Raw genomic sequence first — 14333 nt, 5'->3', positions numbered from 1 at the left:
TAACTAGCAATACTTTTGTTTCAATGAGTTACATGAAAAACAAATTGACTTGTAGCCTTATCACACTGATAATGTCACAAAAATTTAATGTGCAGATGTGGATTTAATATGATGCGTGGGAATAAATGGAAGAATGGAAGGATGTATGGAGCTAATCATTTTGGAAGCACCAGTAAAAGACCCAGGCCTGCAATGACTAACTACGTACTAATTAGAAGTTGCTAATGAGAAATGAAAAGTAAACTCTGATGAGAACTGGAACAGTGATGACAGAAATGTTTGCAACATTCCTTATGTTAAGAAGGAACTCAACACAAGCCTTGTATTTGTCAACACCAATCAAGAAGAGTCAACATCCGGCCAGGAAACTGAGATGGAGCCAGGATGGAAGAAGTCTATCATTAATTTACAACTTTGGGACCACATCAGCAGAATATTCCTATAAAATACTCAGTCTAATAATGCTCAAAGTGTGGCAGACCTAAAGAGTCTGTACTACCCGCCATGCTCTGCTCCATGGGAAAGAGAGAGATGATGTATTTGGAGAGTGGCAGGTTTGCAAGGGAGGATAAACCCATTCTGCTATGCAGCAATACAAAATCAAAGCACTCCTGACAGATGTCTATCCAGCCCTCACTTAAAAACCTCCACCATGCTCCAAGACAGAATGTTCCACTGTCGAATTTCTCTTGTCGTCAGAATAAATTTTAATGAAAAATCTCCAATAAACTTCATACTCAAGGAGGAAATTCACACCACCTTGAAAAAAGAACCAAATCTATGTGTCAAAATGTATGCAGGGATCAAGCTGCATTATAACAAGAATTGATAGCTGACAGGAGATCAGAATGCTTAGATTTTCTTTTGTTTGTTAATAATCCCTCTGACAATTTCCTTCAAACAGATTTCTACTTTCAGAAACTGGTGTGTCTATGGGAACTGCAGACATTTACCAATGTCCTTGGGGAATCCTTGTGAGGGAGGGCTGACCCACAATCTTCCCTCAGTAGATAAGTTTTTCCATCATCTGTCTTAAGATTCATGGGTTTGAGAATGCTATCCTGTCTTTCTTTATAATATAATCAACATTGAAAGGATCTTAATACATCCAAGTCTGATGTATTATTTCTACACCCACACCACATCTTTGCATGGCAACATCACGTTAATTTCCCTCTAAAATCTAAGGCACTCTTGTTTCTTTTTCAGAACCTTTGTTAGAAGCAACAACACCAAGTTTACTTGTGCCGTATTACCCTTCCTCTTTCTCCCCAACCTACTCAATGACTGTCATCATCTCCATCATTTGTAGCTTTGCAATGCTGATTATACTTGCTATTACTGTTTTGATTTGTTGCCGTAGGCGCAAGCAATGGAAGAACAAAACAAGGTGAGATCCAGCATATTTACTCAGAAATAAATCTCATAGAAGCCACTAATAGTTAGACTGTAGCATATGCTGCTCTATTGCAGTCTAGATTTTCAGTTTATATTGAAGGATGGAAAAGGGATACAGCACACTTGTTATCTCAGTCATGATGGTGACCTCAAAAAATCATAAAAGATTACCACTACCACTAAATTTCTACTTAGCGCTATAAATTCCTTAGTGTGACTTTGCTCCATGATGAGTTAATACTGGTTCACAAATATTATTGAATATCATAGCTATTTATTTATTTATTTATTTATTTACTTAATTTATAGACCGCTGTTCTCAGCCCGAGGGCGACTCACAGCGGTGTACAACATGAAAGCAACAGTATTCAAAGCACAATAAAAACAATTCACAACATTATACAACAAACAGTAACACCATTTCTACAAAAAACTATTCCTCGTCGTCTCATCGTCCAAACCACAATCCAGGATCATTTTCCGTTGTTCCATTCCTGTCGTCATTACCAATTATTGCACTTCTTGTTCGAACACCTTCTCGAACAGTCAGATCTTTAATTTCCTGCGGAATACCATCAGGGAGGGAGCCAGTCTGATGTTAAAACCATGTCATACCTTGACATACTCCAAGTTTTAATATCAAATATTAAATAAAATATTTAATATTTTAATATGTGGTAGTACCATAGACAGTGTCTTGTCTATTAATTGGACTCAGAGACTGAGGGATCATAACTACTAATGGTGGAAGCACCAGGCATGCTCAAGATGCTGGAGAAACTCAAACTAAAAGCTCTTCAAACCTAGTTCCAGTAATGAGCTAGAACATTCATGAGCCCTACAGTCACAGAGCTTGGTTTACCAACATACAAATTCTATGAGATAACAAGTAGTCCTAGGTGCAGGCCTTCGCCTTTTAAGATTCTCAATACTGGAATAATCTGAATGGGGGTCTTTTGTGATCCTTGATCTTTCTGGAGACGGTTGCATTCTTGGAAATCTCCTAGGTGCTGATTTTCTACATTGAGCCTTATGGGCTCCTTCTTGGGACCAGATAATGGTCCAACTTCCTTTCTCACTGTTTTGAGTGTCAACAATTTCACAAGCATTACTGAAACATGAAGGTATCTTGCCTTTATATTTTGACACTCTCCAATAACTACTTCCCAAGCCTAACCCTGAAGGAAGTCTCTTAAAGGTGTAAAAATAGGATTTATTGAGTCAAGAATTAGCCCAAGCAGTCTGCTTAGCTGCATAGCTTAGGATGAATTCCTTAGTTTCATTAGTTAGTAAGGTTGCATTCTATACATTATTTGGATGACTCTTAAAGACTTCTAAGGGACATTTATTTATTTCTATACTAAAGCTTTGGTTAAGGTCTGTGGGGCTTACTTTCCATGTAGAAATGTGCAGGGCCATACTATAAATGTGTACAACAATTTACACCCTGAAAAAAGTGGTTAGCATAAATAATGAATGAATCACAATCAAGCCAAAAATATGGGATTGCTATCACAGTATGTAAATTATGAGAAACATCTAATATCTCTAAGATTTCAAAACCTTTGTGTCTAGCTGCATTTAGCCTAGACAAGCTAGACAATTACCCACTCCCTTCCCCTCCTCCAAAGATGGTGTGATCCAACCACCAGAGTTAACCTTAACCTTAACCATTGATTGAAATATGTGTTCAAAGATAAGGAGAGCAAAATGCTAAATCAAGTTTTGCTTGATATAAAAGAAACTTGCCCTGCATACTCTCCTAACATTCTTCTGCTGGTTCCACGAGGAACTGTTCAGAAACTTTACTTCTATTTTGAGTTGACCACAACTTATTATATTTGTCCAGGCTGAGATTACACTTATGGTTTGTTTGAAGTGTGTCAACTCTAAAAGAAGAGAAGGAGGTAGAGGGAAAGTTGGGCAAGTTCATGATACAGCAAACTAGTTTTAGCATGATGCTCAGATAGGAGCAGGGCCTCCTACTTGATTTGTAAGATACTAGCCTGCATTTCTGAATTTTTTTAAAAAACTTCTTGCTACATGTGTACAACATACTTACAGCCGACACTAATGTCCTGATGTACAGTTTGGAAAGCTGTGGTAACAACAAAGACTCCAATGGGGAGGAGGGAATATTTATATACTGCATTTACTGAATACTCTGAGCAAGCTTTAATGGCCTGCTATGAGAAACAGCCAAGGTTCAACTGCAGTAGAGCTGTGTATTTTAAGGGCTGTTTGTTGTGGTTACTCCTTTATACCTCATAATAACTATTTATAGGAATGTTACTCAAGCAAGTCACATAGCTGATCTTTTTTGAAGCAAATGGGAGGTGCCTTTGTATATAGCCATACTTTGGTTATATACAGGCGAGTTTAAAAATTTAGAAATGCGGCCACTCCACGTGGAGATTTGAGGATACAATTACTTTTCAATAATCATAAAAAGGGAGTTAATCTTTGTCTCCCAACATGCATAGTTGCTTTTCTAAACTTCTGGAATATAAATAACTTAATATAGAACTCATGTGGCTACTCTTTATAACACAGTCATCATGCCCTATTATTACTATATTTGTTTTTTTTAACATAGGATCCTATTAGGTTACTATTTCAAAATTACCTGCTGTTATGACATGCTGCTGTATACCTTTCTTTCTTTTCAGGGAATCAGTCCCACCAGCCCTGACCACACTACCATCTGAGCTCTTATTGGACAGGTTGCATCCAAATCCCATGTATCAGCGCATGCCTTTACTTTTGAATCCAAAATTATTCAGTCTGGAGTACCCACGAAACAACATTGAATATGTGAGAGATATTGGAGAAGGGGCTTTTGGACGAGTTTTCCAAGCAAGGTGAATGGATCGTTAAGCCATGAAGCATAGCAGTCTCCTGGTATTTTATGCTTAAATGAAGCATCAGTGTTAGAAAAATAAATATTAATAAAGTGGACATAATGAAATGAATTAAGTGGCAGAGAGTCCAGGGAGAAATAACACCTTAACGTATTTGTTTGTGTTCATGGTATAATTTTAAAGGTAAATATGTAGCTATTTGCTCTGTCTACAAACATTGTGTAGTCTTCAGGAAGTCATAAATATTGAAATTTGAACTAAAACTTGAAGTGAATGTACCCCCTCCCTGACATGGGAGTCATTAACTACTACTGCAAATTGTAAGAGAACTGTATGAAATCAAGAACGTATTTGTCATGGGCCCGAAATTCATCCCATTTGTTTGATTCATTTTGTTCCGTCCATTCAGATGGCATGAAATTGAAATGCAATCAATACAAAAGGCAGGCAAGAATGGGTATCGGCTCCAAGTCTGCTTTTCAGCTCGATTGCCTGGGGCCTGGCTTGGCCTACAGCCGAGCACATAGTAAGTAACACTCCTTACTCAGTGCTCGGCTGTAGGCCTTGCAAGACCCAGGTACATAGGTCCAAAGCCTGCACCCATAGGCCTGGTCACTTTGGGTCTACAAGTGAAGTCCCCCTCAGAATAATGGGATGAGAGAAAATTGATCTTTCGGCTCCAAAAACAAAAAAAAAAAAACAAATATGTAAACTCCCGATTTCGAGAGGCCCAGATGAAAACAGTTTGGGGGCCCCACCGAAAGCCGGGACATGAAACGGATCAAGGTAAGTCCCAAATGCACATGACTAGAATGTATACACCCCTGGAGTGGGGAAAGTTACACTGAACAATAATAATTTAAATATTGACTACCTTGTTTCATCAATATGATGAATTCACGATTTTAAAAATTACTTATACTGTCTTGAATGGTAAAAAACTGGATTCTTTAAAAAAACAGAGAAAAGAATTATATATTATCTTGGATAGAAAGAAAGAGAAATAAGATGCTGGTATCTTCACTGTGATGTACACTTCTTTAGCTCAGTGGGTTATGTCTAATAACTGATAATGGGTTGGCATTTTCATGCTTGGCACCATAACTGTTTATGGTAATATAATTTTATATTTGGTAGGAATCATTGGTATAACAAAAGTGGAAAAAATGAGGCATGATTTAATGTATAAATATTAAGAGAGATAGCAGATTATGCTTTGTAAATTATTGCAGAACATGTGCAAATGGGATTAGTTTAAATCTGAGTTGTAGATTCAGTCTCATATCTCTAAATTTAAATTTGACTTGCAGTTGCAGAATGTTAATTTTGTAACTGCAGAATTAAGAGTGTTTTTCAGAATTTAATTCTTTTCTCTTGGCTCAGCAAACTATATTAAGTGAAAGGTCTAATTCTGATCTTGTTGTGCTCTTATTGCTATGTGCAAGCACCCTTTACCGGTGGCAAGCCCATCTTGACCGTCTCACCGTACCTTTTGCAAAAGACAAAATGGTCAGCGAGCATATTAAAAGAGCTTCCTCCTGTCCATCACAAGTGTGCACAGTTTCTCAAAAGCCAGAGGTCAAAAAGGCATTTAACTTTAGCTGAAACATTTATGGGGAATTGTGTTTCCCTTGGTTGCAAAGTTACATGGGCCTGCATTGCAGCTGTGTAGCTGTCCTGGAAGATTTGTTTTCAGATGGGCAGTTTGCCATTCTCTGGCATTTGACAATGATGTGACATTCACTGCAGCCAAGTGCACCTGTCACACTGCCATATGTCTGGAGCAGACACTGCGAGACCTGGAAGTTTGCTTTGGAGACGAGAACTTCCTCCAGCTACTGCATAGTAAAGCAACCTGACATTTAAGAAACAGCTGAGAGATTGCGAGGAGTGTGTGTGGTCACTCCATTCCCAAGGCAAGAATTCCCTTCTGTATACTATCACACTGAGAGACAGTGGAGGTCAGACAGTATATAAGCAGGCAAACCATAGAAGTAACCTATTTGGTTAAATAACCTATAGTTCATTAATTTATTAAAACTAGAAGTATTATAGCTCATTCTAACTATAAGTTATGGTTTGTAGCTCAGTATACTATAATTTATTCAGCTACCCTTCATTCTCATGTATAAGACTAGAAATCTTAGGCAAAAAATCAATAAAAAAAACCTGAGTCAACTTAAGCATGGGTCGGTGTGAGTACCATATCTTAACTCTTTAAGAAAAGGAACCATTTCCTCCTCTGAGTAGAATGATGAAAGGCAAGAGCTTAGTTTGTCCTAGGAGAAATAAAAAGAAGCACTAACCCTACTTCTTGCCCTTTGGAATGACAAAGTTGGAAATGTTAATGGTGGGCAAAGGGCAGTTGCCTTCCTGAGCCAACATTGGTGCACCCCCCTCTCTGCAGAATAACCCTCAATTTACCCATGGGTTATATTGCAATATATACACGGCACAGACTTATAGATAAATATATATGGTAAGCTTGAACTGATCTGAATTGGCCCTATCTATTTTTTCCCATGGTTTATTATGATTATGATTTATTCTGCTCAGAATAAGCATCATGGAGCTCTTTGTATGTTCTCCTGACTTATGGACCAAAATAACATGAGTGGCTTTGGGTATAGTCAACCTTACGTGGATGTGAAAGCTATAACCATATTTACTCAATTACAATGCACTATTAATTGTAATGCGCACCTCAATTTTGAAGTTATGCCTTGCAAAAAAAAAAGATTTATAGTCTAACTAGCGGTCCCCTGCCACGCGTTGCTGTGGCCAGTCTGGTGATCTGGAAAATAAAGTAATTAGAAAGTGCTGGTTTCTAATATATGTAATGTCTTTATGCTTGTGGGTAAACAGTATTTCTTGATGTTTCTTTGACAGTGTTGATGTGGAGATGGTCTGGTTTGCCTACTCTGGAACATGCAACATATCATTGTCCATCTTTAGGAGTCCCTTTCAAATCTATAATACTTTATCTCTCTGTGTGTGAATCATATATATCTCCTAGACTGCTGATCCTTCTGTTGACTGCCTCAGAACGGTCAACAAGCAAGGAAAGCCATGCCCCTACATGAATGAGGTCAGTTGGGGATTCATCAGGCTGAGGCTGGTGAGTTCGCCAGTCTTGGCCTGACAGAGATGTGTAGGTGGGTTTACTTCTGCGATTCAATGCACCATCAAATCTAATGTGCACCTCACGTTTGCCTATGTAATTTAGCCAAAAAAGTGAGCATTAGCTTCAAATAAATGTGGCATTTGCTACTCTCCACTTCACAGTAACATGTCTTGAGCCTTTCCTGAAATGGGTTTTGAAGATTTGACTGTCTGTTCTTCTCTTAGAGCACCTGGACTTCTTCCTTATGAATCATTCACAATGGTGGCAGTGAAGATGCTCAAAGAAGAGGCCTCAGCAGACATGCAGGCCGACTTCCAGAGAGAAGCAGCTCTCATGGCAGAATTTGATAATCCAAACATTGTCAAGCTTTTAGGTACCAAACCCAACATTTTCTACCACCTTCATTATTCATTTAAATATTTTTTCAGCAATCTAGAGTGGCATACTCAGGTGCTGCTGCAGTGTCAGAGGCAGAGCACTAAATTTGGTTCTGTTGTTGCTTCAGAAATACCTACCTGCCTACCCAGATTTGTCTGGAGGTCTTAGGAGCATTTACAAAAGAGACAGAACTGTCATCTCTCCATGTTTTTCCATCCCATGGGTGTAGCCTCAGACAATATATCATTTGCTATTCCTTTCCTTTCCCTCACTTCATCTCATAGGTGCTCGCCTGTGCAGATGTAAATCTCCCTATGTGAATACAAATGGTAACCAATTAGTCAGAGGCATTGTTCATTTCAGTGAAAATATAATTAAAGAGGTATTTCCAGGAGACCTCTAGACTGAAGTAACTTGCTGAGGCTGAAATGTCTGCAGATAATACAGCAGCACAAGCAGGAAACGGGAAGTGGACACTCAGTTGGAGTGATCTCTTTGTTTATTATCACCATGTTGGATAAATTAGGAAAGGTCAAACAGATTCATCAGTTTCGTCTTGCGGGGGTGTGGGATTGTCGAGCATCACTTGACCTATGGGCCTTTTCTGTGAACATGTTTCTCTTTTGGCCAAACACAGATGTTTTCACAAAGTGAACTGTTGTCTGCTTTTAATTCAGGAGACAACAGTAGGGACCATCCGTAAAACTTCAGCCTAAGCTGCCAAATGTTATCAAAAATGTTCATAAGAATGGCAAAGGTGTAAATATGGAAACACTATTTGTTAAATGGTGTTCTCCCATTTTCCTGGTTTATTTGTGTGGTATATTTTTGTGTATATTTTTCTGATATTACTTGTGTGGCGATGGCCCACAGGGAGCTCTGGGGTGCTCTGGTCCATGAGGTCACAAAGATTCAGAAGCAACTGAACGAATAAACAACAATGTTGTGTGATTCAGTAATACATACGAAACAATACAAAATTGTGGTATGCCCCAGTCCTGACTTACCGAGGTTTCTCATTTGTGCTAACACTCTTGGGTGCAGGTGAAATTAGCTTTGCAGCAGCAATGGCCTTCTGCTACATATCCAGGAAGCCCACATGGCTAATCTACCTCTTACTGACTGGCCTCTTCTATCCAATAAAATATGCTGTTTAATCTGTGGATCTAGTTATCAGTCGCATGCAACTTTTTATTAGTTACTGTAAACATGTTTGTCATGGCACCGGGCCAAATACAGTCAGCCCTCTATATCCACAGAATATGTACCCATTAATTCAACCATCTGCAGTTTAAAATTACCACCCCCAGTTCTTTTTACAAAAACACAAACATTGATTTTGCCATTTTCCTTAAGGGATGCCATCGGATACAATGGGACGAGCATCCATTAATTTTGATATCCACAGAGTTGGAGAAGAGGTCCTAGGACGAAACCTCACCAGACACCAAGGATTCACTGTGTCTTTTATCTGATAGCACAAATATTGACTAGGAATTTCCTTTCCAGCCTTCTTGATGGCTCCTCCCCCTAAATTAGGGGGAGTATATATATCAGTACATTGAGGAACAGACTGCTGAGATGTGTCCCCTCCCAACATCTGGGAATGTAGCAGGTAAACTTGTCCTACAAATAAGTCCTAGAGATGGCTTCACACAGAGATCTCTTAAGGAGATCCTTGTTAAAAACGCAGGGCAAAATTCATAGTTTTAGTGTCAGAACCCCCCCCCCCCTTACATAAATGGTTAATCATGGGACATTGCATATTAAAAGAAGCACTGTATATATTTAATTCCGATTTAATGTCGCATGTTGGATAACTTTTCCATCGTATAAAAATCTATCTTCCTGCTTGTTCATCATGGCTATTTTTGATTTCAGGAGTGTGTGCTGTTGGAAAGCCCATGTGCCTGCTGTTTGAATACATGGCCTTCGGAGACCTTAATGAATACTTGCGCAACCGATCACCACGTAATCTCTGTAGCTTAAGTGACAATAACTTTGAACTAGGGGTCAGACCTTCCAGCCCTAACTTGCTTGCCCTGTCTTGTACCAACCAGCTCTACATTGCCAAACAGGTGGCGGCTGGAATGGCCTACCTTTCCGAGCGCAAGTTTGTTCATCGGGACTTGGCCACCAGGAACTGTTTGGTGGGAGAAGACATGGTGGTGAAAATTGCGGATTTTGGTCTCTCTAGAAACATGTATTCAGCAGACTATTACAAAGCAAATGAGAACGATGCCATTCCTATACGATGGATGCCTCCTGAGTCTATCTTCTACAATCGCTACACAACTGAATCTGATGTTTGGGCCTACGGCGTGGTCCTGTGGGAAATCTTTGCCTTTGGCTTGCAGCCATATTATGGGATGGCTCATGAGGAAGTCATCTATTATGTGAGGGATGGAAACATCCTGTCCTGCCCAGACAACTGCCCTTTGGAGCTCTACAACCTCATGCGCCTTTGTTGGAGTAAGCTGCCTTCTGACAGACCAGGTTTTGCAAGTATCCATCTTATTCTGGAGCGCATGTACGAGAGAGTAGTGACTGCTGACCATGATGAGTCAAGGTAGTAACTCCATTGGGATGGAAGAGACATCGTGGACCTGAGAAATCACCCCTCTTTGGAAGTGTAACTCATACAAGATTTCCAATAGCGAAATTGAACCAAGTGAGCCCTTTCGTTTGCCTGAAGACTACAAGACTAGATAAGGTCACTGCTGCATTTAAAAATGTGATCAACGACCACTCCACCCCATTCCCATATTGAATTTTCAAAATATCACACTTTAACTTACAATCTTTCCAGTTTTCTATTTTGATAAATCATTCAAAGTGGACAACCAAAAAAGTACTGAAAGTAGATTAGGATAAACTAGCAAAATGGCAGAATATCAAATGGAACATTAATTGAAACAGCAAACAACAAAAAGTAGGTGCTTCAAAGGTCTGGGATGTTTATTGAACTGCCAGTGTTGAACAGGATTGTTATAACTGTTGATTTGGAACTTGTGTTTCTATGTCATTGCCTTATTCCCACGTGAGTCAGAACAGTGGTGCATCTATTCCTATGCAGTCTTCTCTAGCTGGAAGTAGCTCTCCACTGCCTCTGGGCCGAGTGTTTTCCTGCAACTCTTTTAATTACTAAAATAGAATGGCGGGTGATCATGATGAATGGGAAATGTCTACATTCAAAGTATCCATGAACATTGATCCCAGAACAAAAAACCATATAATTCAGATTATTAAAGCAAAAAATTCACATTATCCACTTTGAACTGGATTATATGAGTCTACACTGTCATATAATCCAGTTCAAAGCAAATAATCTGGATTTTATATGGCAGTGCAGAAAGGGCCTCAGCTACAGGTATCTTAAAAATTGGATCCCACTCAAGATTTCCATAAAATGAGTAAAGCAGTCAATAAACCTCATGTACCACAAAGTTTAAAAATGCACTTTTCTTGTTAAAGTCTTTTAAATGTAAAGTACATTATTTTCTCTGTTATTAATTCTAATGTGGAAGTTTTAGTACAACTGAGAGGAAAGCAGGGCTTTTTAAAAATCCAGCATTCTAGCCTTTGTTTTATTAGTGGAAAGGTTTTCCCCTGACATTAAGTCCAGTCGTGTCCGACTATGGACGTTGGTGCTCATCTCCATTTCTAAGACAAAGAGCCAGCATTGTCCGTAGACACCTCCAAGGTCATGTGGCAGGCATGACTGCATGGAACGCTGAGCGGTGCCTGAGCGGATCTACTCATATTCGCATGTTTTTGAACTGCTAGGTTGGCAGTAGCTGGGGCTAACCCCAGGAGCTCATGCCACTGCCCAAATTCAAACCTGTGACCTTTTGGTTAGCAAGTTCAGTAGCTCAGTGGTTTAACCAACTGCACCACCAGGATCAAAGCAGAGTGAAATTACATTGTTTTGGATAGCACCCAATTCCAAAACAAATTTGAATAATTAAGGTGTTATTACAAGGGGAAGACAAAGCCTTGTTTTACACAATGCTGTGGCAAATTGTGCTACTATATGAACTGTTTAAGATTTGTAATGCTGCTTAAATGTTGTCACCATCTAGCATGTATTCTAGGTTGGTGTACTAAATTGTATTCTCTCTCTCTTGTGAATATACAAGGATTGTGATCAGACTTTTAAGATCCCAGAAGAGGTGTATTTCTGAATGACTGTATTTCACTTCCCTAATACAGTAGTCATGTTTTTTTTTTTTAATCAATTTTGTTATGGCAAATCTAAGAAAAAAATTGGACTGAATTTTTCACCTAACCCACAGTTAGTGCCTTTCCTTTGACATTAGGGGGTTTTGGAAGAAGGATTTCAGAAGAAGGATGCAACTCTTGCAATAGTTTTGTCTGAAATGATGCGTATATGAAGTTGTGAGTCAGGTAATGAATGGATAGATATATGCATCATTTCAGAGAAAACTATTACAAGAGTTGCATCCTTCTTCTAAAATTCATTTTTTTTCTTAGATTTGCCATAACAAACTTGATTTTTTTAAAAAAAAAATCAACTGTATCTCTTTCCTCCTCCTCACTCATTTCACTCTCAGAAAACCCTTCGAAGGAATCTTCATCAGTGGGTGACATAAGTATCTCCCGGATCCTCTTCCTCTGTTGTTCCTCATCTAACTCTTGGGAACTCCTTTTCCCTCTGCTGACACCCTTACTACCAGTTGCAGTGTTGCTAACAGACTCTACTACAACAGACAGTTTCTTTATATTTTGGATTAAATAAAATCAAAATAGTTGAAATATTGCAAATTCATTTGTTCCCTTTAAAACCTCCTAAAATTTATTTAATGGGCAATGAAGAACCTGCTGCTTGTACAAATTGGATACAAATGGACTTGTGTGGATATTTCTGTGTGTTGGTCTCAGCTCATGTTGAATTTTCATGAACTTGGATGTGAGTGAGCAATCTTTTTTTTTTTGTAAATAAACAACGTGGTGAATGAGCAGGACTCTATCATGTGAAACCAGTGAAGTTCTGTGAATGAAAAGAGCGTCATTCAGCCTCCTTGGCAATGATATCACTGACGGCTAAATTTATCAGCTTTAAATTGGAGTTGGATTTAGTTCACGATACGAGATGCCAGGGAACATGGCAGGCAGAGTTGGATTACAGTGAAGAGGACTTGGAAGTCTTTAGTATCCTGTGGATAATTAGCAGGATGATACAGCATGTCTCCAAGAAAAGAACACCAGGGGAAGTTCTTAATGTCCAGACATGTGACAGTCTGTTGAGGGAAATGCCAAGTGTGCTTAACCCCAGCTTAGAAATCTACAGAACTATGGAATGACTTGGAGTCATCTTTGTATCTACTTATAACTCCCATTGCAATTAAATTGACTAATGGTCTTTAATTTTAACTAGGCCCTTGGGCAAAATTCTTCTAGACAGAAACACAAGTGCCATATTACATGACAAGGAAAATTTGTAATCTTTCTGAATTGAAACTTTGGACAGTTCTCCTGGATTGTAGTCTTTTGTTTCTTTATGGAATATGAAGCATTCTCTTCTTTTTGTATTACATGTCTCAGAATCTTCCATCCTGCAGATCCATGGAGTCTCCTGGGAACCCCCAAATAAGATATTTCCAAAGTCTCCTTCTCCACTTGGATATTTCCCCCCCCCCCCCCACAAATTGAGTTTGCAAGATCAATTATGGCACATAACCTGGACTTTATCGCTCAAGGGAAGCAATCCGGCAGTGAATCAGGGCCATCTCCTTTGATGATGGTCCCTATTGCACAACACCATTCACACCTTGTTGCCTCTACTTCATCCACAAACTAACCTGCCCCACACAATAGCAGGGCAAATCCCATCAATATTTGCCAATCCCACAATGTTCCCGTCACCTAGCTTTTGTGATGAGTCTGCTCCACTGGCATGTCAACATTGAAGTTACTTCAGGTGGTGAGATTCTTCTCTTCTCCCCCATTCTCGCTTAGTATTCCTGGATTTTTAAAAATAATTACAATAATAGTTTTTTTTTTAAAATAACCATTACTGGATCTGAAATATTGCTTTAAAAACTAATAAGAAAATACTGAGCAGCGGAAGTGCAGAAAGGCAAGGTTAAGGGTTACTTTTTAGTATACTTTTTTGTTTCTTCTTTTTTCTCTTTTTTTCTTTATTTTCTCACTTTCCTATACTTTATTGTTCTCACTCTTTCGTTGTAATCTATATAAAAATTAATAAAATTCTAATTAAAAAAAGAAAGGCAAGGTTAAGAGGGTATGCAGAAGTATGCTGATGGGATCACGGGTCAGTGAATCAGCACAATTGTGCAAATCGAGAAAAGTACAACAATGAGGGTGCGATAATGTGGGCACTCATATTTCCGACTTCAGCGATGACATGACTATAGTGCATTTAGTGGCTTCATGTGATAAAGTCCTGTGTGTTTATCCCACACTTTCTTCAAGGATGGAAAATGCATAGCATGATGGCATTAACTAAAAGCCTTCCAGACATGGAAAATGTCTTTGAAGGTTCCAGGTTTTTCTCCTGTACAAGTTTATATTATCAATATTCTCAGAAA

The 14333-nt window shown here is 38.9% G+C and overlaps 1 protein-coding gene across 1 annotated transcript in view; it reads left to right on the top strand.

Moving 5' to 3' along the window:
• MUSK (muscle associated receptor tyrosine kinase) overlaps positions 1 to 12751 on the top strand; it is a 58331-nt gene extending 45580 nt beyond the window's left edge. Inside the window, exons 14-17 of the mRNA XM_060762512.2 lie at positions 1210 to 1390; positions 4068 to 4259; positions 7608 to 7756; positions 9643 to 12751. Coding sequence (XP_060618495.2) covers positions 1210 to 1390; positions 4068 to 4259; positions 7608 to 7756; positions 9643 to 10334 — 1214 coding nt within the window. The 3' untranslated portion in view covers positions 10335 to 12751. The remainder of the gene's footprint in view (positions 1 to 1209; positions 1391 to 4067; positions 4260 to 7607; positions 7757 to 9642) is intronic.
• Positions 12752 to 14333: the final 1582 nt, after the last annotated feature.

The sequence above is a fragment of the Anolis sagrei genome, chromosome 2 (assembly GCF_037176765.1).
Source record: "Anolis sagrei isolate rAnoSag1 chromosome 2, rAnoSag1.mat, whole genome shotgun sequence".
NCBI lineage: Eukaryota > Metazoa > Chordata > Lepidosauria > Squamata > Dactyloidae > Anolis > Anolis sagrei.
The sequence above is the reverse complement of the archived record's forward strand: the minus strand, read 5'-3'. Positions and strand labels throughout refer to the sequence as shown.